The sequence below is a fragment of the Eufriesea mexicana genome, unplaced genomic scaffold (assembly GCF_001483705.2).
Source record: "Eufriesea mexicana isolate 0111107269 unplaced genomic scaffold, ASM148370v2 scaffold354, whole genome shotgun sequence".
Taxonomy (NCBI): Eukaryota; Metazoa; Arthropoda; class Insecta; order Hymenoptera; family Apidae; genus Eufriesea; species Eufriesea mexicana.
Genome location: NW_016908520.1, coordinates 501,592 through 528,617, shown reverse-complemented (window position 1 = coordinate 528,617; position 27,026 = coordinate 501,592). Strand labels below are relative to the sequence as shown.

The window sequence follows — 27,026 nt, the reverse complement described above, 5'->3', positions numbered from 1 at the left end:
TTTTGATCATAAGTACGGGTAAAGAGAGAAAGAGAGAGAGAATTATGAAGATCTGCACGGCGTATGAAAGTCGCGTGAAAAGGAAGGATAGCGATATCCAGGCAACAAAAGACACACGCAGAGAGCTTTCGTAAATTCTACGATCCATAACGACAGTGATACGGTAACATATATATATAAGTACGCACGCTATGAAAATTTAGCGACACATTTTCGAATATAATTATAACACAGCGATGCTCTGCTCCGCGCATCGAAATTTTCGATCCCGTTTTCACTCGTTTCTTCCTCGATCTCGCTTCTTTCTTTTACTTTTCGATCATACGGACGGCTACTTTCGTCGGAGGATAAAACTCTCTCGATTGTGTGTGTGTACCCTTTGAAAAAGCAGGTGGAAATTAATTTCCAGCCCTCGACTGACTGCTCGTTCGTTTGTGAAAGCGGACTCCTCTGTCACTAGGAGTTAACGAGTTTATCCGAAAGGAAGTCTTCATACTGTCCAATATATTCGAGTGTCTATAATTAACCAGTGTCGAATAATTCGAACAAAAACATTTTCCACGTTTCCTACTCGTCGCGTGAACTGAAATACGTCTCTGATCGAATATTTGGAATTATTACGTTCGCAAACGTGTGATCTTGTGTGAGTATGTTTAGTTTCGTGCTTGCGTGTCGTATACGCGTATAAAGTAAAATTTGTCGAAGCGACAGAAATCGATCGAAGCGCTAATTGTTCGCGATTTACTGAAATTACGTGCACCAGCTGTTACTGGCTGTCTCTTAATACGAACGGAGAACTTCTCCTCTATCTCCGAGCCGATTTCTATATTCTGTTCTGTACCTAAATTATGCTCACACGGTTTTACAGTTTCATTATTAGTAATAGTATTATTACAAAGTTATATCAGATATGATGATTGCTTAACACACACGAAAGAGAAGCCGGTGATTGATCGTGAGTTTCAAAAGGCTTTCTAGAGGCATTTTGTTTGTCATTCCCTTTAGAATATCTTTATCCAATACTGTGCACAGGCAATATTTAGTTTACGATATTACAGAGTTTATGTTCTGGTATCATCCTTTTTTCTAGCGTTTTCATATTATTTTTTTTTGTTCGTTTTGTTCTTTTTTGTATGGCTTTCCCGATATCTTTCAGACCCAGGATAAAATCCACGATGTTCGTTCGTTTTCAGCGACATTGGTCCCTTTTATTTCTGTGTTTCTTTTTTTTTTCTCTTTTTGTGATTTCTTTTTTTCATTTTCCTTCCGCAATTCCTGGAAGGTCGTCGTCATTGCAGTACAATTCCGCGTTCCTGTGAACGGAAAAGCAAACCAAGATCGTTGAAACGAAAAGAAAAATGACGGATTTTAACATAGGTCTGAAAAAAAAAAGGATACGATGTACTCCTAATACGATATTTCATATTTATATAATACGTATATATATTTATAAATATATCATATTTGTATATATTTATTCATGATTCGATAGTCACGTGTGACCCTACTTAGAGATCTATATTGCAACAATATTTTAATTTTCTTTTATCATCTTAATTTACGTAATATATAATATATATATTTATAACTTTATATATACCACTTCATTCGCTATTTACGTACATTAACTTGAGACGTCAAAGAAAAAAAAGAAAAAAAATACGCGGCTTTATCTCCCTGCTGGCTATAATCTCGCGTATCTACCGGCAAAATACCGTTTTCCCTCGTTTTTTAACGGAACGCGTCACGTGACGTCCGGTATGCACGCATGCGCGTACAACAGCCGAAATGCGTTGAAACGAAACGAGCGAAACGTTTCATCGGTGACGCATATCTTTCCTTTTTCTCACATAAAATATTCCCTGCACCCCCCACCCGTTTAATACGATTGACTAGCGATTAAAAAAAATCTCAAGGCGAGAACTGTCTATGGGGTTAGGTTAGAGGGTCGGCGCTTGACAAGAGTATTATCGTCCGCCACAGTTATACATTCTAATATGATACTGTAAATTTGTTTCGAGGGCAAAAGCTGATGTGGAATCCAGCCACGATAGAATACGTGGCTGGAAACTCCGATGAAGCTGATGTTTACCTATATCCGGTCGTCGCACGGCACGGTAAACTTCGGCGAAGTTGGCGGGCCCACTCTGGTCAAGACCACTTACCTCACCCCCCCGCAGTGTCCCGGGGACTCAGTGGATGGAAAACCTGAAACTGAGTGCGGAAGAGTAAGTGTCTTTGCTGTTTGGGTGATGTGTACTCCATGCATTCAGTAAGTAGCCCAAGAGTAAACCTCCTTACGGCTGACGATGAGTCAAGCAGCCTGAGATCCCTATGCGGTTGGACCTTGACCCGTTTGGACCGGTATAAGCGATAGCTTGGGTACGGCAAGAGCCAGCGCTGTGCGCTCGAGTAAGCTCTCTATGATACAATACTTGTAAATATATTTTACTAAATATATATATATATATATACACGCACACATACACCCATACACACATATACATACGTATATGTATATATGTATATACATACGCGTATGCGCATTTATCTCTTTATTTCTTTTTTTGTTCTTTCTATGGAATCTGATTTTTTGCTTGAATTATTTTTTCGTTTTTTTTTTTTGTTTCTTTTTTCTCATGCAGCCGATTTTCAAGTACATCGCGTACACGCCACGGAATCGATGACGAAAGGTCGTTTCTATGAATCGAGAAAAAGAGATGCAAAACGAAAGACAATCTTAACAGATATATAATCGTTTAACTAAACTCTGTAATTTACACACACGTAAAGATATTCTGGTTTTCCCCTCTGTTAAATAACGATAAAAAATATAAACGATTCATTATACGATGTATACTAGATTTCGCGAAGCACGATCGTTAGAGAAGCTTACACATGTATAAAATATAGAAATTAAGTAGAAAATAGTTGCTCAGATTCAATGTAAATACAACAAAAGATAAAACTAAAATAAAAGGACGTAAAAGTTTCGATAAAAAAGTCTGCAAAAAATTGATGCGCTTAACGAGAAACTATATATATAGATAGCATCTTTTGCTAATTAGCTAGTAACCTTAACATTCAACTATTAACGTGGCCTTGCCGCGTATATTTCAAGAATACTTGTACGAAATTAATAAGTAAATACTGTGAAACAATAGAACATTACAATAAACGAAACGTTATACGTCTCTTTAGAGAAAAAAATGTACAATATATAACCGAAAAAAAAAGAGGAAAAATGTTTCGTCTTTGTCAGATCGATGATCGTTGTAACAACAACAGTAATGTACAATACATTCCTATAATTTTTGTTCCTCTCCAGCATACTCTTTACTTCCACGTTATGGATTAGAAATTTAAACTTTGATTATTAGATAAGACTTTTAACGAATATTACTTTTCATTTAATCAATCGACGGATCAAAATTCGTAGCATTTTTAAGCAATGCGATTGTAACCTATAAATCATCAATGGCTTACTTTCCATACAATCGCAAAGTCGAAAGAAATTTTTGAATAATCGATTAACCTCGCTCGACATATCGATGTGTTTAGGACGGCAATCGTTACATTCTCTTGATTGATTCGCGCCATTTTCAACGACCATCGATAATCGAGTGTTTTGACAAAAACGTGGTACATGACAACCAAAAGAGATATATCGCAATATGACTATCGATGATACGACACGGGGCACAGAAAATCTAATGCACCAGATATAAGACTAAAAAGAAACTCGCCTTACTACATCTAGTGATGATAAAGTGTTTGCTCTCTTTTTTTTTGTTTTCCTTTTTTAAACGTACGGATATAATTGTTACGAGGTAACTCTACACGTAACGATAGGTACACGGTATAGCAGTAATTTCCTGTTCGAATAACGCACAAAACCGTCTTTTTTTTTTTTAAAGCGTAGGCCGGACTAACTCGTCTCTCTTGAATGTAAACATAACCTTCTTTGCAGCTCGACACCACGAGCCACACTTCATTTCTTGGTATTCTCGTTCTGACTAGATTTACGATAAGTGCACAAACGCAGATGAATGATACTTATCAATTGGACAATTTTTTGAGATTACTTTAAATATAGCTTTCTTTTCAAACAATAACAAAAATTGTTATCGAGTTAGGTTAGAAACTCGATGCGCGTTTAATACTAAAGACCATACTATGTACCAATAAATAAATAATCAATTTAGTTTTCATGAAAAAGATTCCCAACAACAAGGATATAGCACTCTAAATTTAGTACACGGAGAACATTATCGATTCATCGGTCGAAACATCGATAGGATACTATATTCACTGGTCAATAATTATTGCTATGCAAGCAAAAGCTGTAAAAAGATACGATCAGCTACATTTGCATGCGAACGATCATTATTTCGCATCAATGATCGCAAGTACGACATCGCTTTTATGAAAGCGATACCGTACGTACATTACGTACTCTTATAATAGATTAATTCTCCTTGTACCGACGATATTCATCTCGTACATCGTTAATTACTAAAATCGTGCGACGAATACACGAAATGTTCGTGGCTTGAAACATTGTTTTGTTCACACTTCGATTGTAACAGTGCTGCAACTTTCGTACTTCAAGTCCTGCACAAAATTGAAGCACGTAAAGAGCAGCACACTACGTAGAGTTATTCTACTAATGAATTTTTCTTTATTTTTTTAAATGAACCTAATACCTACGGAGGACATAAAAATGTACGAGTATGACACGACGACAATGATCACGACACTGAGTAACGCGTTTTGTATCGTGCCAATAAGCCACTAGAATACAAACTGGGGCTGAATGTTTGTCGTCCAGTGACTCATTGGGAGACAGCACGCTAAAATATTTTTTTCTTTTCTTTTTTTTGCTTTGCACTACTGCATGATTTTACTGCAGTTCTTTTGTCTGAATTTATAATTACTAAAACGTATTATCAACTAACTTTTACTCTATCGTTACTATTTACCAATTAAATCTTCTGTTTATAGCTATCAACGATGATTAAAGTTTACACCAAAGATTAAAGTCGGATAGATATGAGATCGTGATTGATACGCGATCTAACCTCACAATTCGCTCGTGAGACTTTATGGGAAATCTGAACGAAATCTTTGGTATAAACTCGACGGCACGGAACAATGGACTACGCACCCAAATATTAGAGTATTTTTCATTCGCTTCTTAAAATTCGAGAAATTTGTCTTTTTTTTTTTATCTCGAATTAATTTATCCCTTACTAACCATTAGCGTCAACAGTGATGCCCTACTCAATATAACCTCCATTGGTTTCTTTCACGCGCTTTAGTATTCTCATGTTGCAAATAAGGCTCGACTATTTCATCACTTAATACTAAGGAGCTTTCAGCTTTTTCTAATTTAAGTACACGAGTTGATGCTTCAAGCTTTTAAAGACACCTAACTAGAGACAACACGTACGAAGATTCTGGAAAGTGCATCAATATCGCTAGGTGAACTTTTTATAGTTCTCTTAACTCGCTTAGCGGTAACTTCACGCGTTTAACACGCATATATATGCCATGTATATGTAACACTTCGTGCAAGACTCGACAGATGCAACAACACCAGAGAATTTTACGCGATCGCCACTTTTGTCCATTCTCCAGTGTTCCTGATATCGAGACTTCTTTTGTTCACTGTAATTTAGGCGTATGTTAAAATAAGTTAAATTTATACGTGTATATTATTTTGTGTTAACTTTGACGGACACCACCAGTGGAATCCGTCGCGTCTGTGGTCGTTTAAAATTCTATGTTAAGTATGAAACTCCATGACCACCTGGTCAGATCGTATCCTGCTCGATCTTCACCACGCGAGCATGTTCCTTTTTAATATTATTATTATTATTTTTCTGTTATATTTAAATCTTATCGGAGAAGCGCTGCGAGATGCTCCTCTGAGTAAAGCTCGACGAAAAGTTTAGACCGTTCGAAGACACAAGATCTTGTTCGAACCAGAATATAACTTCTCGATTCTCTATATAGTTATTCTATATGATACTATGTATGCACATGTTTTACATAAACTCGACATTTATAATTACGGTTGCTGCTGGTGTTACTTAAAACTTAAGCCCAGCTTATGTTTCAGTCTTGATCACTAGTGATTTGACACACTACGCTAAGACCTAAAACTCGACTTACTTTTTAAGCAATAATCAGAATAATTCAATCATCCTGTAGTTTCTGGTGTTTTTGTAGTACAAGATAATTTAAGTAAATTATAACAAAAATTGAGTTTGTAAGTACATAAGCACTAAATAATATGTAATAAGTGCCAAGATTTATATATGATAAACCAGGTGTCTGTAAATCAGAATGAATTGTTCATATTCTAATGGAACTGAATTTCAATTAAAAATTGATACATCAATATTTTTCCACCTTGCAAACTAAAAGTTGTTCCTGTGCGAATACTTATTTTCTTACTGATATAAAACACCATTAAGAAGTATTCTTTAAAAAAAATCGCTCTGAGAGGAAACGAAATATACGGTTAAGAAGTGACTGAAAAGTTCTTATTGATTTGAATCTTTCTCAAGAATATCAATATCAACAAAAAAATGATAGATCGCCCAGCGACCTTTTTCATTATGCCATCGAAAATGACTTTCTTTGCTCTTTTTTTGTACTAATTTTCTTAACCGATACTTAATTTCCAAAGTACGTGATCTCTCTCTTTGTCAATGTTGCTAATTAAATCTTCCACTTACGTTTCCTCTCGATCACATTGTCGTTGTTTTAAGAAAACAAACGAAATCAATAATTTTGCCAAACCTTAAGACACTTGGATCCTTGGATTTCCTTTTTGCCGAATTCAGACCACACTTCCTTATTAGCGATCAATTTCTTTGCAAAAATTACCACTCTTTTGTACGTGAAACAGATTTCGAAGTTTCTAGCAGATTTCCCAATTTCTTGTCAATCTCCACCACTTTTTTGTATAGCTTGAATGTTGCTTCTGATGAGACGTAAAATTATCTCCAGTGGAGATAAAATACAAAGGAGACCCCGAGCAGCTTCAAAACGCCGATGTTCAGCTTTGCAGATTGGCATGCTCGCCAATTTTCCAAGCAAGAAGCGTTTAAGATGATATTAACATTGAATCCTCTTCATTTGCTCGTTCTTAGTTTTTATTGTGTTCCAAACCTAGCTGGGTTGAAGTCTTTGTTGACGAAAGAGAACCCTTGAAATTCTTCTTGGTTTATGTAGCTCACTTCATCAGGATCCTCTGGCGTCAATACTGGATCTTCTTTTGTAAATTCCGTATCAAAGTTCATTACATCCTTTTTGCTTTTCTAAAATTACCATATACAGTTATCGTGAGAGAATATTTTTTTAAAGGTTAAATTAACAAAATATATGTATATTGCAAAGTTTATCGTGAACTTACAGTTTTTGGTCTGATTGGCGGTTTCACTTTACGTGCTTCAAGTGCTTCCCAGTCAATCTCTTGAAAAAATGGATGGACTCTTATAGCGTTCTCGCCGCCATTAGCGGCAACGCAACCTAATCTCTTAGCTGGATTTTTTGTCATAAATCCTTTTAAAATAGAAACTGCTTCTTTTGAAATCCAGATAGGATACAGCACGTCGTCTCGTGAAATAGATTCAAATAGATCTTCTTCATTATCAGCTTCGAAAGGTGGCTGACCAGCCATCATTTCATACATTAAAACACCGAGTGCCCACCAATCGACGCTTGCACCATATTGCAATTCTTGAAGAATTTCTGGTGCAATATAATCGGGAGTACCACAAAATGTTGTCGTTGTTGTTTTTCCTTCAATAATACCTTCTTTGCACATTCCAAAATCTGCTAATTTACAGTGACCTTCGTGATCGAGTATTATATTGTCTAATTTAAGATCTCGATAAATAATATGATGCCTGTGTAGAAACTGCAACGCAAGTGTAACTTCTGCAGCGTAGAAGCGTGCTCTTGCTTCATCAAATCTTCGAGCTCTTTGGATATGAAACATCAGATCACCTGAAAAGGGAAAGTATTTTTTGTTTTCAACAAACAATGAGTACTATTTTTTTAGCCTTTGTTTTTTCACTATTTGTAATTACTCCTTACCTCCATTTACATACTCCATAACAAAAAATAAACGATCATTTGTTTGGAAACAACTATGAATAGCTGTAAGGAAAGGATGTTTTGCTGCAAGTGTTAAAATCCTCTTTTCCGTCATGGTGCAATCTACATCGTCGTCTTGTATGATCACGTCTTTTCTTAAAATTTTTACCGCGTAAACTTCATCGGGATTGGTTTTTCGTTCTACTAACATCACCTTCCCAAAACTGCCTTTACCAAGAACTTTGATGAAATTAAAATCTTCGATTCCAAATTTCCTAATCTCATTTTCACTAGCAGGTACCGCATTTTCTGTAGCAATAACAAGTGTTTCTTCGGTGTTTTGAACTGGTTGTGAATTATCCGTTGGTATTGGATCTGTGACAGTTATTGCTGTAGGTGGTTGACCAGACTGACAAGTAGTTGTTCTATAATTAATCTTTGGAGTTTTTATCTGTTTATCTGGTGATATATTCATTGCACTCAAAATTTCAGCCATAGCTTTAGTATTAATACCACAATTATTTGCTACATTTTTCTGGCATCTCTTGTGAACATTAATATTACAAGCTATATAAACAAAAATTCAAGTGTTATATGTTTATATAAATAGTTTTGTATGCAATAAATTTACTTTATTATATATTTACCTTCACATTGTAAGCCTTGTCTAAATAAACCATACAAGAGTGAGCCACAATGGTCACAGAACGTAAATCTTTTATAATTGTGAACAACAAAACGGTGTGGCATATCTATACTGAAACGTGGACTTTCTGTATCTTGACTTGACTGAAATCCAATATCAATCAAATATCCATTAATTAAATTTTCAAATATTTAACAATAATGGTAGAAATATAATAATTTGTAGTAAATTATGCCTACCTCATCTCTCATGCCTGGGCATTTTGTGATAACTGACCTATGACACCTCTTGTGAACTACACATGTACAGACTGAAACATAATAAAATCTAATTGAATGTTTATATTTTTTAGAACAGTTAACATTCAGCGTAGCATGACCTAAGCTGGCTGCATGCGTGATTAGACGCACTGGTTTGAAATGACAAGCATAAATAAAATTTGGTGGATGTTGTGATAGTCTTGCCATAGGAACAGTAAAAGCTTGAACATTGAAGACAGAATATAAACTCTAAGGATGCAATAAAATGAAACCACAGAACCTTGCGATGATTTGTTATATTTTATTTAGAAACATGCAATGAGATATTTCCCTACTGATAACCATATTAAATTAGAGCTAATATAATTTGCAGTAAGAACTTGATTGATGTGTTATGAATATTAAGTTTTACTTTCCAAGTTTCAGTACAAAAAGCACAGCATCAGATATTGAACCAAATTTAATATTGAAAATTTCAAATTTTTCAAACTGAATCATGAAACTTTTTAACCATCCTAAATGCTTTGATTTTTTATAAAGAACTAAGTACACATACACACACCTAGATAAACATATGTTCACACAAAGGTAGAGCAAGCAAATATATAATTATAATATTTGTTAATAACGTGTATGTGTCTTCTCACCTTGACACTGATAGCCCTGCTTGCCCAAGCCCCTGAAATACAACAGACAAAACACATCACATCATCTCCTTGTATACCCTCATAAAACACATACGTATGCTTTCTTGGGCCATAAACCATAATTAGACGTTTATGCTAGTCTTTTAAGAATGATTAGAAAAGATTATCATTCAATTTGTATTTCTGTCTTAGATGTTTGTAGTACTTTCTTAAAAATAATTTATTATTATATTGAGGAACTTTTGTCTACAGGTATAATAACAGGTTAATTTGTAAGATATTTCAGCAAACAGTAAATATGGTATATGCTTACAAAACCAATGCATGCAGCCTGTTTCTTAGTTAAATGATTTATTTTAACAAAATACATAAAAGATTATATAACCATTATATTACTGTAAAGATACCAAACAAAAAAAAAAAAAAGAATAAGGAAAAATGTTTGAAAGCTCAAAAGCCAATGTACTTAAAGAATTTGTTAAGTTTCCTTTTCCCTGCTCCAAATATTATGCGCTTGTAAACTAATTAAGAATTATTTCTTATATTTTCATGTTGCCACACTAATTAAATATTAAGAAAATATGTAATTTAAGAAATATTCTAACTGATATTTTGAGAAGCTATGTATTTCCTCAATGATGCTACAATATGTTCTAAGAAACCAAAACCCAGACATGCAATTTTTAAAATTATCCAAAGTTGTCCCAAAATCCCACATTAATTTAGTGTGCATAAGTTTATCAGATTTTAATGAAATCTACTTAAAACTAATTACAATTATCTTTTAAACTATACACACCAAATTAAATATATATAGTACTTTAAATTATGAAATGGTTGAAATTAGTAAATGTTTTGAATTAGTGGTACAATATGCATGTGAATTAGATCCTAAGCAATGTTAATAATATATTTTTATTAAAACACATACCATATGAATTCACGGCAGTGAGAACAGAAAGTTGGTTGCCTCAGGAAGGTGGCCATAAATTTGTGACCATTAACTTGATGAACCTTACGCCTCATAGCACCCCTCCGCCGGTTCAAACCCTGTCGTTCTTTGAACTCCCTCCTGGGCTCCTTCCCCGCTGTGATGCTACCACCACTCCTACCTCCGATGCCATCTCCATCACCTGTACCACAGCCTGTTTGTTGATCTAAAATTTTATTATAGAAGTATATGCTACATGCATTCTTTCTAATTGTTACCTGTACCTTACCTTGATCATTCCACTTTAGATCAATCCTGACTCTTAATTTTCCTTGAGGTTCAAGGTCAACCTAAAATGAGTTTAATTTTACACAATAATTCACAATAACTAATACTATTTGCTGAAAACATCAAGGAATAACAACAAAAAGTGTCAATATTAACAATGCATAGTTAAAATGCATAACAAATACAAATATTAATTAAAATATCATTTTTGTCTAATAGTATTTTAACTATTCAATATTAGGAATAATATATAAATCTAATATAAATGTAATATTTTTTTTAAATCAAATTCTGATAAATTATATTTCTTTAGTAACTATATGATTGAAATATCACTCAAATACATTACACTTTTGTACTTTTTGTACATTTTTAATATTTTAAGAAAATTAAATAAATTTTAGCCATCACATGCTTCAGATCTAAGAAATATCTATCATCTATCTTTCTTTGCTTTGGCTTTTATTGACATAATCTTATCAAACTACCTTGGATTCTCCTATAATGTCATAATAAAAAGACACAGATTACACGTTGCTTGTCTACTACACATGTCAACAACAAACATTGTACTGTCAACACAAAATTAACCGATCAATTACAACTAAACAGAAGTTAGGAATTAAAATATCGAAACATACATGCATAAATATAAAAAAGTGAAAATAAAAGTCAAAAATACTTTATTCCTTTGGTGAGAAATTTAACATGTATGTACAAAAAAGCAAAGTAGTAGTAATAAAAACTAACCCAAAGATCTGCAGTCTTGTCATCCCTGCTGACAAGTTCCTCAAAAGGAATACTACAATTTGCGACGAAATAATCTGGCGGTAATGCCGCATCGTGGAAGACGGTGAGTCCGAGCATTACCGCATCCTGGACTTCATGGGTAAAACACTCGTTCCATACAGGGTCGAAAGTTTTCGGTTTGGTAGATGAACGATCAAGATGATTCTCGTCGACGTCCAGTTGAACGTAAGGATCGAGTATAGGTTCATCCTGCCAAAACTTGCGTTGCTTGTCCGTCGCCCTTAGTCCGACTGCCTCGCATATTTTGATCTTCACTGTCCCCGTGAACATCGCGAATCAACTGCACGACACAATATTATGAAGAAAGTAAGGACAGAGGACGGACGAGACAGTCGACGGGCTGTCACGCTTGTCGTCGAGCTGACACTTCAATTGTGTGATCAGGTTATACAGAATCGAGTCAACCACCCGAGTTAAGTAGATCACCGGACCACCACCGTTATGATTAATGACGAGTTCTCCGTGGGAAGCGATCGCTGGAAGGTTCAATATATAGACGATATCAAAACCTCCGAAATAATTTCACAAATAAATTCCCGCGATAAATACGACCTTCCGTGAAAATGTGTGGCGCACCGCTTCGAATATTCCGTCCGACGAGCCTTTGGCTCTCTCTCCTTTCCCTCTCGCTCTTGCACGCACACTCTCTTTGCTATTTCTCTCTCTCTCTCTTTATCTCGCTTCCAAATTTCTTCCCCTTCCTTTTCTCCACCTCCCTTTCCCTTTCCCTTCGTCACCACCACCAGCACCGTGCAGTTATAAACACTCGGCTCTCTTCGCGTTCACACATAACAAATACGGAAACGAAAGCAGAATTGGTGATGGCAGCAACAGGAGCTTGTCGAAATTAAGACGTAAAGGAGGTGGATGCAGGACGAGCGAACGAGAGGCGATGCTGTTTATTGCGAGGCGCCCCGTTCGCGAGTGTAAGATCTGTCCTTGTATTTCTGATCTCCTGAGAGCCATTAAACTCTTTTTTCTTTCTTCGATCCTATCCTTTGTGTTTTGCTGCTTTGCACCACTAAACGATTCTATACGCGGTTTGCACCATGAAATTTTGTTCCACGAATTACGAAAAAAAACGACGTATCGCAGATAAGCACTCGTTTACCGTCCTTGGACCGCTCGATTGGTCACTCCGCGCTTCGTCTAAAGGGCGACTCGATCTCGGCCTCGAATGCCTTTCGGAATATTTCGTGCGTTTCCGTCGAAAGCTCAGGCTGCGTTTTCACCCGCAGACTGAACTGTTTATCCCACTAAACTTGGCACTGGATTCTTGGACATCTCTTCGTATAAATATCATATAAATATTAGACTATATGTAAAATTAAAGGAATATATGTAATTTTTCGTGTATAAATTATATTATTCAATGATACGCTGGGATTTAACTGCATGGAGAACTTGCGAAATAAGTGAAGACACTAGAATGATGCGTAGCCATCTGATTGGCGGAGGTCTGGCTAAAAAAAGCGCGCTTCTACTTACGGTACTGGTATCCAGTGTTTACTGAAAGATCCAGAACTATATGGGTACTAAATCTTTTTTGTCAAAATACATTCTAAATTAACAAAAAAATTGCTTTCTTTTACATTATAAAATGTCAATATAATATTTTATGACTGTCATGAAACGTAGATTTAAGAATTTAATGTAGGAATACAGATTTAGGGAAATAGACCTCTGATTGGGTAAACGGTTGGTCTCATATATAAAGTAATGATCTAAATATATTAATATCGACACCCTGACGAATAAAGGAATTTTCCGATCTTTATTGAGCTATATAAATAAACGAACACAGTATGAGTCTAATATTTACACCCATGATATACATTTAACGCAACGATATCCTCGCGTTTCCTCCTCGAGCCAGGACATTTTTGCGTTGTTGGCTCCAACACGTTCGAGACGAAATAGAGAGACCCGCGAGAAGATCCGATTGTTCTAAACAAGAACTATTATTTCTCGACGGCCGATCGAATCTCTTTTCTTATCTGCTCTATGAAAATCGTAGCTACGTTACACCTTGTATTATGGAATCAATATCATATGACACCCACAGTAAAGGAAGTACCGTTTGCAATTTATTCGGTCGACCGTCGATTTTGGCAGTCGCGATGTATCTCGTATTCAAAGAATAAATATCTCATCGAAATATGAAGGGGATTACGTAGACGTGACTTTGATCATGACTATATTCGCGCACGGGATAAGAGCGATCTACGCGTCGATTTCTCGATCGTTCTATGAACCGACAACCACATCCGATGTAGACGTACTCTCTTGCGCTTCAGCGATGTCGTTCTTTTTCTCTTCTTGTTCTACACCCGATATCACATACACTGGTTGCTGGTACGCAAGAAAATGTTGATCTGCAGCTAACGCTTTCGATGGATCTTTCATTTTTATCTGAAATAAATATTTATACTTTATTGATTTAAAAAAGAATTTGTTTAGAGACTTATTAAATGTCCATCTTTTAAAACATCGAGTACATATTTAATTGAAATCGAAAGTATACCTTTTTACGGTACAACATTAATAAAATTAGCAAACTGCTAATAATAAAAGCGCTTCCGGCAGCTAAGACCAAAGTGGCTGTTTGGTAAACGGGTGTTTCCACTTCCGTGAGGATTTCCCGTTGCTCCAACGCTACAATTCTACTTTGCATGGCCATTGGTGGAGATTTGTGCGTGAAACGAGAAGTAGTTGCGTCCGCAAACGAGCCCAACATAGACAGCTTTTGTATTCTGGTTAATTCTTCCAAATGGAACGCTATGTCCACTTTGTTTGGACCTATTACTTCGAAACTGAGTATAGCTGAGTCTTGGTTGATTACCACCCGTACGTCGTTCTTTATTCTGGCGCCTAGATCGTGAAGAAGTTCCTCTGCTTGTCTAATGAGTGTACCCTCATCATCAGCGAGGAATCGTCCCGGAAAATGTAGAGTAATTTCTACAGCCTCTACTGGTGTTGGCACTACGTTTACCAATAAAAATATATATAATATAGATCTAATTTTTTTTTCATTAATTTCCTCATCGAGTCATTTATTAAATTTCAGTTTTATTGCAACATAATTTTAATAGTAATATTATAAATTATTATTAAGGTGTTGAATTAAATTTTAATGGTCACAGAACAGCTATTTTAGAGTGACTCTATGAATGTTTGCAAAATGGCTCGATGCAAAAGATAACATAAATATCTTATCTTACAGCAAATATTCGTTCCCTTCAGGAATGGCTCCGATCCAGTGAGTTGATTGCCCGCCTCATCGACGCACCAACACGTATCACCAGCGCACTGCGTTGGTTCGAACCTGCCCTGACGATCGCAAATGGCTGGAACATGGCCTTTATCCTTCATGGCCTGACATCTAGTACCTAATATTTTCCCGATTTGCTTTTCATCAGTTTCCAAGTTAATTAGAGCATTCTCCATGAAGGCCTGAATTTCACGGTCGATTTCTTGAATTGCCGGTCCCCTGCCTCCACGTCTGGCCTGCCTGAAGTTACACTTCGGCTCTGGTCCTCTGGTAAGCGAACCTTTCACCGGCTGACCCTTTCTGTTGACACACCAGCAAACACCGACGTGTTCCAAACACTGTACAGGCTCCCACATGCCGTTTTCTGGGTCACACCGAGGTAAAAAGGTCGGTTGCTTCAGCCTCTGAGACGTTTTTAAGTTCTTCTCCCTAAGTCGTTCGCATTGTGATAATACAGGGCATACGGTGTCGCATACCAGGCGACTGGAGAAGTCATTGTGACCTAGAGTACACTCAGATTTCCTCCTACACTCGTTACGTTCTGGGTCGAAGTACCATCTTTCTGTTTCATTCGCACCTATTCCCAGATTGCACGATACTTTTCGTGGTGGTTCGAAACAAACTTCGCGAGGTTTTGGACAGCATACAGCGTATTCATCCAAAGGAGATAGTTCACATTTGTGCGTGGATGGACAGTGTTGGCCATGCGGACCACAAATCGCTGGAGAACCATTATGATCCAATAGAGGAGATCCATTCGGACAAGGATTATCTTTTTTTGGTAAACAGACTGGTACAGGTGGACATGGTGGTACGCTACAGGCTACTTCGACCATTCTGCAAGCTTCATTTTCTCCACGACAAGTCACGGACCTGCAAGGATCTCGACAGGAACACGTTGGACAACCGCTATCAGGATCCAGTTCGAATCCATCAGGACAGTCAAGCTTGCAATCGATCTCTGGACACATGAGCGGTGTACTACACTTTGGTACTATTCCTTCGAGAACACGAGTACCTGCTGCTTCCCTGCCCTCCTTGTCTACGCACCAGCACATTCCATTGTGACACTGAACTGGCTCAAAAGCTCCACTGGCATCGCATCTGGGAATGTAGATTCTTCTAGCTGGTTCTCCAGACTCTCTGGCCGCGTGTTCTGCAACTGCACGTGCATGTTGGCAAGCAGTGGCCATCACAGGAGCCACGCACTGCGTTCCACAACCAGTGGAACAGCATTTTTCTTTTGCCGAACATTCCTGATCGTTGCTACATTGTAGTTCACAACTCGACGAACTTGGTACCAAATATGGACACTGGCCTGGTTTCATAGCCAGACAGGCTGGAACTGCTGGACAATGTTGTCCTGATCCACAATTCACATCGACCATTGTGCAGGTTTCGTGGGGACCACAGGAAACGTCTTTGCAGGGATCGTGACAATGACATTGTTCACAACCAGTTGCATCTACTTCGTAGCCGTAAGGGCAGGTTAAATCGCAGGATAAAGATCCGCATAGCTTTAGTAGATCGTTTATCTCTTTACAATCGGTGCTGCGATTCACTCCTCTTTTTAGAACAACACCGCGGTCATTCACGCAGGAACAAGTACCGTTGTGGCATTGTAGAGGCTTATAACTGCCATCCTTTTCGCATTGTGGAGGCGAGGTTGCCAGAGACATGTCTTTTCTTGTTCCTTCCATGCGTTCATTGAATTCCCTCAAATATTCACACACTGAAATAATTTTAATAATATCGTCAAATCATTGTTTTTGATTTCATTGATGTTTAAGTTTCTTTTAGTTTAAATTGGAGTCTTACTGGTCTGTGCTTTCGTGGAATTGGCTGACGTCATACAGCATACGGATTGTCCAGCTTCCGGTACAACGGTGCATTTGTAGCTTTGGGGGCAAGTGTCGTTCTCAGAACAGGTTACCGCGTTTCGTTCGTCATCGATTAATGGAGTTCCATAAACACAGGGACTTTTATAAGCTTTCTTAGGTTTACACTCCGGTCTGGTTGGACAGAGGAAGTCTGGACAGCCATCCTCACGATGCAGTACACATTGCTCTCCTGCTGGACACGGAAAACTGAAAAAAACAAAAAAGAAAACAATTAGGATCACCGCAGATAATTATGAAACGCTATAATTAAATATAATTCACCTACCCTTCGCAAGGATTATCACATTCGCAAGTTGGACACCCGGAAGCGTCATTTTTAAATCCATATTGGCAAACCTGAGCGCACTGTTGCGAAACACAGGAGGCCGGAAGGGACCTTCCCTTTGTTATCGACTTACAATCAACTTTATCCGCTGGTCCCATGGAACCGGATATCTTTCGACCGTTGTTATCTACGCACCAGCAAACTAACCCATTTCTCGAACACTGCCGGCTCTCATAACCACCGTCTAGAAAATTAAGCAAATTATCAACATTTATCTTACGAACAAACTACAAGGAGATGTATCTTAAATTGAAGTTGTCCAAATAAATTCAGAATTCTTGAAACCTTACAATCAACTTTTGCCAATGTATCTCTAATATGATTTCGCCAAAAACAACTTTCTACAGGCAATACCAATTTAATAATCAAACAACCTAATTAAAAATCCCTCGTTCACCTTTAGGTCCATCTTACCTTCCATGCATTGAGGAACATATCCACGCCCTTGCCTCTCAGAGATACTCAGCATTTCCGCCAGCATCCGATCTCTATGACAAGCACTGAGTCCCCGTGGAACGGAGCAAACCCCACCGCCGCACTTCTCGCTTTTGCAACATTTCTGCGGCCCTGGACATTCTAAGTCATGCTGACAGGAATTACCACAGATCGCTGGCTCTTCCAACGGGCACGTTCCCGGTCTTTTCAGTGTAATGTTGGATGGACAGCAGACCCCGTACTCCTGTTTCGGCTCTACGAGGCAGCTATACATCGGCGGGCAGGTTGGTTTCCCACGTGAGTTGCCGCAGAGAAATGGTCTTGGTGAGTCCGTGATTTGCAGCGGTTCGCCGGCTGGGCAGATCGTAGACAGTGACTTCGCTTTGCGACAGCTGGGAATTGGCGGACATGGTGGACGGGCGCACGTTACATCAATCAACTCGCACGTTTGACTGGTCCCCGGACAGGTGATCCCACGGCAAGGATCCCGGCACTCACATTTAGGACAGCTCGTTTTCGGCTCGATCTGCTCGTGGGAGTGATTAATGAGCAGCTGTTACGGGGGCTTCAGCGTTATATGGAGAGGAGAGTGTGGTTCTCGTGAAAAGTAGTTCTGGAAGCGATTATTTTGCCGCGCCCGAGAATCGCTATGAAATATCGCAGTGATTATCTGAAGGGAAGATTGCTTATCGCGAAGATTAAACACCGTGTTCTGGTAGCGATAATTTAATTAAAAACTTATTTCCGAAATTTACCTCAAAGCCCAATGGACATAGCATCCGACAGCTATGCGCCGGGCACTCCCGAGGATTGTCGCAATCGATCATGTCCTTGGAGGATCCCCTGGTACCTGGAACCTCAACGCCGATCTCGTCCACGCACCAGCAGTGCTTCTCACGTGGATCACATTGTATCCTTATGAATTCGCCGGTCTCGTTGTTACACTTTGGTATGAATTGTGACGGCCCGTGTGGACCAAGGGCACGCGATCTTCTCACGGCTGCCTGCGCCAGCTGTTCGCATCCTGTCAGCTCGCCGGTGACGCATTTCATGCCGCAAGCTGTTTGGCAGCAGCGTTCTCCCGTTGCCTGACATTGAAAGTCAGTTTTGCAACTTGGCGCCCTCGCGGGACATAGATTCTGCTCCTCGAAGGCTGGACATCGACCTACTGCCTTTAACGATGGCTCTGCGAACAGGAATCGCCATTGTGTTACACGATAAGAGAAATATAGTTGATGGCTAGAGATCTGGCTTGTCCAAGATCTCTGTCGCAATTCCCTCCTTCAAGCTCATCATTTTTACAGTTCTACTACCTGGTTACTACTCAAGTTAACGCAACGATTAAGTAACACTATGGTTTAATTCGTCTGTGGAGGGATGCATAAATTTTAATCATTCTCCATGAACAAAACATAAGACAACGAAATGGTTCCCAGATGACACTGCAAGCTTAACCAACCCAGAGATGATTGGAGTACTTAAAAGTTTCTGCATCCTGTTAGCCAACATCATCCTCGTCTTAAGCCGTGGTACAGACCATAAGATTTTCCCACGTATTCTTTTTACTCGATTACCATACCAGGTCAACCAAGAAAGGAAGAAGAAGACTGTACCAAGAGCTACTTCAGGACTTAAGACTCTCCGGGGTCCAGTTTCGGCCAATCTCTCCCGCTCTTTCAATTAAGACGCGGAAGAGGTCACCAAGGAAAGAAAAATATTCCCCTGGCCCGGAATGCCTACGAACGGCGTAAAGAAGCGGCACACCTTGACACGAATTTATTCGAGCGTGACGGAACGAACATTCGGCGGATCTTACCAACGGAATTATCATCATCATCATGTACCACGCGACGACGCCGCTTTATAGGTCAGAACATCGAGGCGATCTCGGCGCGCGTATATGGATCTCGCGGAACAGCGCCGCTTTCGTTCTCGAACACCAGGCTGAAGTGTAGCGCGACGATAATAATAATAAAAATAGCCGGAGTCGAGCTAACGGTTCCTCGCATCCTACTGCCACACTTACTACGCTCGCCTAACGTGCTACGACCACGTTTCCAGCCGCTTCCAGCGTGCTCGAGACGTTGCCCGGCCTCTCGCCGTAGGCGGAACACCGGACAGGCAAAAAGGAACAAGGTGTACAACGGCCACGGGAATCGAATGCAACGGAGACGACTGCTCGATTAACAAGTGCCTCCGGTCACGCGACCTTTTTCTCGTTAACTTGTCCAAGAACTTGCGACTACACGATGGGTATGCTTCCTTCACGACCACGATCCTTTTGCAGATGGCCGGGAACAACTCGCCAGTGGTGAATAAATTCGGTCGATGGTTATTGGCTCTTTGAGATAGATAGGTAAGATTGCCAGACTTTAAAAGTTCCTTTTCGAGAATCTATAACAAGGTACAATTGGGAAAGTGACGAGTTGAGAATAAGTTAGAGGTGTGAAGTCGATGGTAAATATACTTGAATGGTAACTGTAAGTTACAGTGATTCATAGAAATCTTCTTAACCTTCAATTGGATCCAATAAAATGTTTGAACGACTATCCTGCAATACAGAATACAAATTAAAATGAAAAATAAGTATGAAAATTGAATAACCTAATTGAAATTGTCACCTCTTAATTGCAGTAAATTGCCATTTTGTTGAACTGCGTTGTGTCTATGCTATTCTAAAATGGTACAGCTTGGGAGGATGAAGCCAGTCGTGAATCACATTTATGACTCATTGAACATTGTCTACTAGTTGAGAAACGACGATTCAAAATGATTTAAAGGAGCCACACAACGAAAGTACACGCATGATTACATGTGTAGAACATATGGGATAGGAAGATCCATGCGGCGCATGTTAATCGACTTTTTACTTTGACTCTCTATACTCCACGTTTTCACGCCGTTAAAGATTTCATAAAAGTCTAGTGAAACCTACGGCACATCCTATTACCCGAATTTCCGGTTCGTTGACCATCGTCCTCCTTCTCCCCGGGCCCCACCCCGCTCTATTATAACCATTTCGTTAATCCTCGCCGCAACACGCGAGTTTCGTTATTACGACATTCTCACGTTCGAATTTTCTGTTGTACGATCGTAAATTCTATAAAATTCTGCAAAATGAATTTTGGATACAATGTTAACGTCCGAACGAAAATTCTAAAACTCATTTTGTTATAATTTTTGAATGAGTAGAAGTTTCAACTATAAATTAAACAAATTTAATAAACAAAGAATATCGGAATAACTATAATGTTCATTCCTCGTGTTATTACTATACATACCTAAGTATACATTCGGTCAACTCCTCTCACCAGAGAGAAACATAGTTTAGGTTATAAATCTAGAAATAGATTTTGCAATTAGTTTGCAGAAAACTTAAATTCTCTAAATTAAGTGCTCTATACGAAGCATACAAGTTTTTCTACGCTTCATCGGCTTCTTGAATTCGTTCATTTAACTTTTCTAGATAGAATGTGGCGTCGAGCAAAAGTATTTCAAGCATCTCTGTGAACGCAGTATAGACGATGAAAGATGAAGGAACAAGAGAGAAAGAGGGGGCGAGAGAGAAAGAGAGAGAGAGAGATGGCAGAGAGAATGTCAAAGGCCCAGAGAAAAGGAAGAAATACATATACAGTAAGGCAGTGAAGAGGAAACGTATATAAGTGAGGAAAGAAGTAAATGCGGACACATCGACGAGGCGGAGGAATGCGGAGTGGAATGTACCTTAACGGTGCGAGAGAAATTCAATTTGTTATTGGTCGTAGCATGCAAATCGTTCGTGGGGCTGGTATTTATCGAGAAGATCCCGGTATCCTGTTGTAACACATCGCGGATCGATCAGAGGGGGCTGAGCCTCCATCGTCCACTGTCGACTGGTAATTTAACCTGCTAATTAACGTCTCGTTAAGTGGCATCGTTCATCCGCCTAGAGGACGTATCGTGTGGTTCACTGGTGTATAATCCTCGACAAATAATTAACCCATCGATTAGGGTGCCCTCTCGTGGTGTCGTCGAGATACCGATACCGATACTTCGTTCCGTCGTGTAACTGTGTCGTTAAAAGCGTTTAATGATACCGACGTTGTAACGGACTGCATCGAAAAAGTCGTTTCCAGAGTGATTTAACTCGCTCTTGAACGACTTTTAAGCGCGGTGGCGCTTGTACATGGTGTACCATTTGTTCTTTACTTTCCTACGCAAAATACGAGATGTGTCGTTGAATTTTTCACGTCGAGCGGGACGTCGTACGATGAAATATGAAGCACAATTTTGAGTACCATGTTTACACTTCAGATGGCGGGTAACGCGAATATGAAAGTGTCCTCGACAATTTTGAAATGAAAACTCCCATGAAATCCTCACGCTCCTCGAGTGTTTCCCCAGCCATTATCAATCTTACGAAACCATTTGTCCCCAGATGTCACCTCGCACGCGCTACGAACAAATAAAATTCGGGCGCGGGAAATATCACGAAGGAGCAATATCTTCGGAGCAGGACAGATCGTAAAGAGGATTAGGCTTCTTTTAAGGAGGCTTGACTTTTCCCGGCTTGGCCGGCCGTGGTTTTTCGCAACACCAAGGACGAATCTTTCGATGAGGACACTTTTCAAAATCCGATCACGTCCGTGGCGTCGCATTATATGCAGATGCACGCCCGTTTCAAGAGCTTGCTTTCCTTTTTTTCTCCCTCTCTCTCTTCTCTCTCTCCCTTAACGTCGTCCCCGCCTCGTTGGCCGAACGTGAACACAGCACCGGCCTCTATTGTTTGCTAATGGCCGCTCTTTCAATAATTCGGGACCAATCATTACGGACGGACGAGCCGCCAGGGGACGACGGGGAAATCGCTGAAAATAAAAAAAAAAAAAAGGGAGAAAAGAGAAGAGGAAGGGGAAAAGGAAACGAGGGAAAAAAAGAGAGTAAAATAAACGCTGGAGAAAAGGTAGACGTACCTGCTGTGACCGACGATGACAAAGATAGTAGCAGCCAGCAGGTCGATGACACCCACACAACGGCGCAGGCAAGCCCACCGTTGCAGAAATCACGGCGCATCCTCAGCGCATCAAGTGATTTTTTTAATCGGCCGCTATATCTGAAATTATCGAGAAAAAAGAGGGAAAAAAATAGCGAATGAAACGTAGTCAGCGAACCGCGTGTGTTCGACAATGTCGTGATCGATCGATACGCCGGGGGACCGTGATGATGTTGTGTTTAACGGAGCTCGAGTACCTGAATTTTTTATTGCACCCTCTGAACCGGTGTCTATCGCGTTGATAATGCTTGGCAAATTGTTATTTAATTAAAAACACCCGGATATTTGAAATTAAAATTAAAATTCTGCCTCGCAGGGCGTACCCGTTATTTGTATCACTTATTTTACAAAGTAGCGTATAACGAGATTCATATATTTTATCGAGTTTACCAACGATGAGGTATAATCAGAGTAATGCATATTGATTTTTCAAAGCTTCCTATTTAATTGGTTATTGCATCAGTTTTTAATAGGGGTGTCCCGTGCCCCCTTCGTCGGGGCAAAATGGCAAAGAGCGCCTCGGTAATAATAATCCGCGATAAAAAAAAAAGAAAAAAGAAAAAGAAAAATGAAACGCACGGCCTAGATTCGAAATCGTACACCAATCGAGGAGAAACAGGTATTCCATCGTGAGAGTCAGGCACCCGGAGAAGCTGTTATCGGCTGAGGAAATAATTAATCGGTCCTTCGAACGTTTCGTCAGGAGAAAGTTGCCACGCGTGACGGAATCAAGATCCGAAATAACGTATTTCTGTTTCCTTTTTCCGCGCGGAACCCTGCTATTAAAGTACCTTAAAGTTACGTCTCGCCGTTTCCGCGACCAATAAAGCCGGGATTATAGATCCGTAATGGAAAAAGTTTCTTCTAGAAACCGAGGAAAGTCCTCGGCAGGCAGTCGAAAGCAACAACCGGACAGTTTTTCATTTCTCTATGAAAAGAAATTTCAACGAAATTAACGGAAGGAGGAAACGTATGCCGTTCGACCCGAGATAAAATTGATTTGCCTCTCGGCAAGTGGATGAACGGGACGCTAATGAGAAAATAAAATGTCCGCCAAGGGGCTCAGAATTTGCAAAAAGAAAAAGTCCCTGCGTTGTGAACGCTAGCTTTACGAACGCTATCTTTATACCTATTTCTACGGGTACCTGTCAAATTTACAGGTAAAGGAAACCACGTGTCTTCCCTTTTTTGAACGATTAATTTAATTTAAAAACTATTACAATATTAACAGTCTTAACCCTTTTAGTGCCATATTTGCGTATGCAATGGCGTCTTATTCTTCGCATTGCGAGAAAGCTCTATCTCAAAATAAATTTACAAAACGTTATAAATAGTCTAATTTCATTGCAAGAGAATGAGAAAAATTGTTTTTGAGTTTAACTTTTCGTTATATTCTATGCTGCTTGGTGCCGATGCTCTGTATATTCTGAGGCGATAATGTAATCGCAATATCTTTATACTGTTTATTTTATTAAAATGATTAAAAATGTAATACTTATACTTCGTACTACGTGACCTGACATGAAACTGTAATCTAACGATGATTATTCTTATGAGCAAATATTATTTCTAGAACAGAAACTTGTTTCTACTTGTTTTCCTTCGTGTTCCATATTAATATTATTCGTACGATTTTCAATAAATATTGAAATACAATTGGCATTGAATTATTCTCCATTTCTTCCGTAATACGCTGAATTTTGAATTTTTTAAATATCGTTCTTAGCTTGGTTTTTATGAGCTTTCTCCCAAGCTTTGGTAAATTCGTCGAATTCGTTCGGTTGTCTTTGCATAGGCAGCCATTTTTCGCTCGGCACTAAAATGGTTAACCCTTTGCACTCGAGAGGTGAGTTTCAGTCACCATTTCATAAAATTTGGCAGATCGATATAAATTAATATATATAATATAAATTTAATGCAATAGTGTGCGAGGTATCGAAATCAAATAACTCTACAATTTTATTATTACATAATTCTATATTTACTGCTGAAAAAGGTATCGTCAGTATTTTAGTAGAGAACATTTGAATTTCTACTCTCCTCTAACGAAAAAATGCAAAGTCGAGTGCAAAGGGCTAATATAAGTTAACTAAATCTTTCACTGTCGTATAATTGGAGTAACCCATCCGTCAAATTGACGGGTTTCGTAAATCTAGCGTTAATACGCTTCTTATGACACGTGTCTGTACCGACAAATTTGCTGTAACGTATTTATGTAACAGGAAAGAAACGTGGCTGGAATCGAACGGGTTTTTCTCACTCTTGGAAGAGAAACCTGGTCGAAATTAAAGAAGCGAAAGATCTATACCGTTCAACCGGAGAAAAATTTATTTACCTTGCCGGTGTACGAAGAGACCTCGGCGGAGAGATAAAAATCAGGTTGAAAGCGATGCAAGGTTAGATTCAGGTTAAAACGAAGAATTTCTACATCGCTGATATACGTTCTCGAGATAAAACCGATCTGGTTGGTAAAAATTTCTTGAACAATTATCACTGTAGAGAAGCAGGCTGCTCGCCTCGGACATAACGAAGCGCGAAATAATTGATGCAGTTGCCAACAATAGAAGTCTATGGCGCTGAAGGCGGCGGTTGCCGGGATCGCGATTAATTTTGCAGTTCAAGAACGTCGACCCGTCGTTTTATCGTTGATGTCTCCGGCTCCTAATAGGCGGATGGAAAATAATCTTTTAATTCTATAGCCTGCCTAAGTGGCACTCTCGGGAAAAGTGTATTCGCGGCGGGCGAACCGTCGAGGACTAGGCGGCGCCGCAACTTAGGGATTCTCCTCTTTAAAAGGGAGAATAACAATGGAAGTTATGTCTCCTTATTCGTTATGCCGCGGAGAATATTCTAATGCGTTCCTCTCCGTTATTCATGAGCCGCCAGAGTCGGCTACGAGATCTACGAATTGTCGGGACGTTTTCGTTTCTTTTCACCTCCCTTTGTTCCTCGTTACAACTTCGACGTCGCAGACGTTTCTTCTCCTCTTCCAACCCCTTTCGTCCTGGCTCGCGGATATTTTCATTGTGGCCACCGTTCCACCGGGGGTAAAAAGATGATTAAAGGTAAAAAGGAAGGATCCGTTTCCCTTCCTATCGTCTCCTATTCTCGTTCCCTGCGGAATCCTCGACATGTTTGTTCGGCGTAAAAATTGTCGGGACGGTAACTCGGGGTGTACTCGAGACGTCTCTCGTGAAAATGTCAGCGACCTCGACGGATCGTCTGATCGGTTATTTCTTCGATACTTTATTTCCGATCTTATTTTAAAAAGAATTCCATCAAATATTAGCATAAATGTCGGGAATATCACGGGGGCAAGGTACACAGAGCCCGGCAGCTTCCATTCGGCGCAGTTTTTCAGTATCAGCTACGTGTACGTTTTATTAAATCTCGAATCTCGGCGCAATCTCTTACATTAGTCCCTCGTACCACTACCTCGGTGTGTTTTGCTTTAATCTCAAATTTAAACGAGCCACTCTGTTTTAATAACGATACGGGAGTTGGTTCAAATTTTTCATGAAAATTCAATTTAAACCCGTAGAAGAACTTCCAAGCCTCCTCGCCCAGTGTTCCCCGATTCGTCTTCTTTTTGCTAATTTTCCTCGCTGCACCACGTCACGCGTACATAGACCGCTACGTTGCAGAAGATCCTGCAGGAACGAGCGACCGTGAGCTTCGTTTCGGGGTTTTTGTGCACGTTATTTCGGGATTCGTACGACCCGTGTTCGATGGCGAAATTACTGACGGTTACATCCTTTGGGAAGCCTTTGAATTTAGGGTGTATCCCTGCCGTATGAATAATGCATGGAGAAAGAGAGCGTAACCGCGGCTCCCCTGCCAGCAGCGTCCTGGTAATTACATCGATGATCACGTTAAGATTACGCCAGAACGGTCGTTACACCGCCATTATGCCGAAAATTCTAACTCTACGCAGCCAGTGTAATTGATACCTGAAAAGCGTACCTCGCGTTCTTCGCATATCTCTGCAACAATTTCTACGCGGCGAAATGACGAAACAACGAACGTTGCACGAAGCGTTACGGTTTCGTTGCGATCTCGAGCATGAGGATGGCCTCGTGAGGATCGAGACCAGGTTTCGAGTGAAAAGAAATTTCTTCCCATCGATCGCGAGATCAATTTCGCGTGGAACAACGTGGTAGAGCTTTTGATCGAGCCGATGGCAAATTTACCTCTATGACCCTGCAATTTTGCCTCGCTGAAAGGAATGATCGAGAAAGTAACTGTCACCTCGCAATTATCTCGCAGGTGTGAGTAACCGTGTGCTAATAAACCAGCCAAGTGGCAAAACTTTTCGCTACGAAGCAAATGTCGAATGGATGCTGGGAATAGAAGAATGGCTGTCACTGGACT

At 39.5% G+C, this 27,026-nt stretch overlaps 2 protein-coding genes across 3 annotated transcripts in view; both read right to left on the bottom strand.

The window, feature by feature from the left end:
* Positions 1-7,166: 7,166 nt before the first annotated feature.
* Positions 7,167-12,122, bottom strand: Pkc98E (Protein kinase C). The gene is made up of 9 exons (XM_017912165.1): positions 11,635-12,122; positions 10,886-10,946; positions 10,597-10,822; positions 9,666-9,697; positions 8,998-9,068; positions 8,760-8,901; positions 8,113-8,679; positions 7,427-8,022; positions 7,167-7,331 (listed from the first exon to the last, which is right to left on the bottom strand). Exons 1-9 carry the CDS (start codon positions 11,962-11,964, stop codon positions 7,167-7,169), a joined length of 2,190 nt encoding a protein of 729 aa, XP_017767654.1. The 5' UTR covers positions 11,965-12,122.
* A 1,472-nt stretch (positions 12,123-13,594) lies between these two features.
* The window catches only part of LOC108556247 (uncharacterized), a 29,236-nt gene continuing 15,804 nt past the window's right edge, over positions 13,595-27,026 (bottom strand). Inside the window, exons 1-9 of one of the 2 annotated variants that reach the window (XM_017912255.1) lie at positions 24,991-25,177; positions 22,576-22,715; positions 18,382-18,812; positions 17,606-18,152; positions 17,132-17,375; positions 16,784-17,052; positions 14,916-16,697; positions 14,219-14,676; positions 13,595-14,106 (exon numbers count right to left, since the gene is read on the bottom strand). In XM_017912255.1, the coding sequence (XP_017767744.1) occupies positions 13,942-14,106; positions 14,219-14,676; positions 14,916-16,697; positions 16,784-17,052; positions 17,132-17,375; positions 17,606-18,152; positions 18,382-18,812; positions 22,576-22,675 (3,996 nt within the window). In that variant the 5' untranslated portion in view covers positions 22,676-22,715; positions 24,991-25,177 and the 3' untranslated portion in view covers positions 13,595-13,941. Of the gene's footprint in view, positions 14,107-14,218; positions 14,677-14,915; positions 16,698-16,783; positions 17,053-17,131; positions 17,376-17,605; positions 18,153-18,381; positions 18,813-22,575; positions 22,716-24,990; positions 25,178-27,026 lie in introns of those variants that run through there. The other variant, XM_017912256.1, reaches the window with a different exon arrangement.

Bases quoted from the DNA above. Each gene is read 5' to 3' on its own strand.
- Pkc98E (XM_017912165.1), bottom strand. From the start codon at position 11,964: ATGTTCACGGGGACAGTGAAGATCAAAATATGCGAGGCAGTCGGACTA. The intron at 10,947-11,634 runs GTTAGTTTTTAT...AACTCATTTTAG, and splicing joins ACAAGACTGCAGATCTTTGG to GTTGACCTTGAACCTCAAGG. The intron at 8,680-8,759 runs GTAAATATATAA...TTGTTTATATAG, and splicing joins ACAAGGCTTACAATGTGAAG to CTTGTAATATTAATGTTCAC.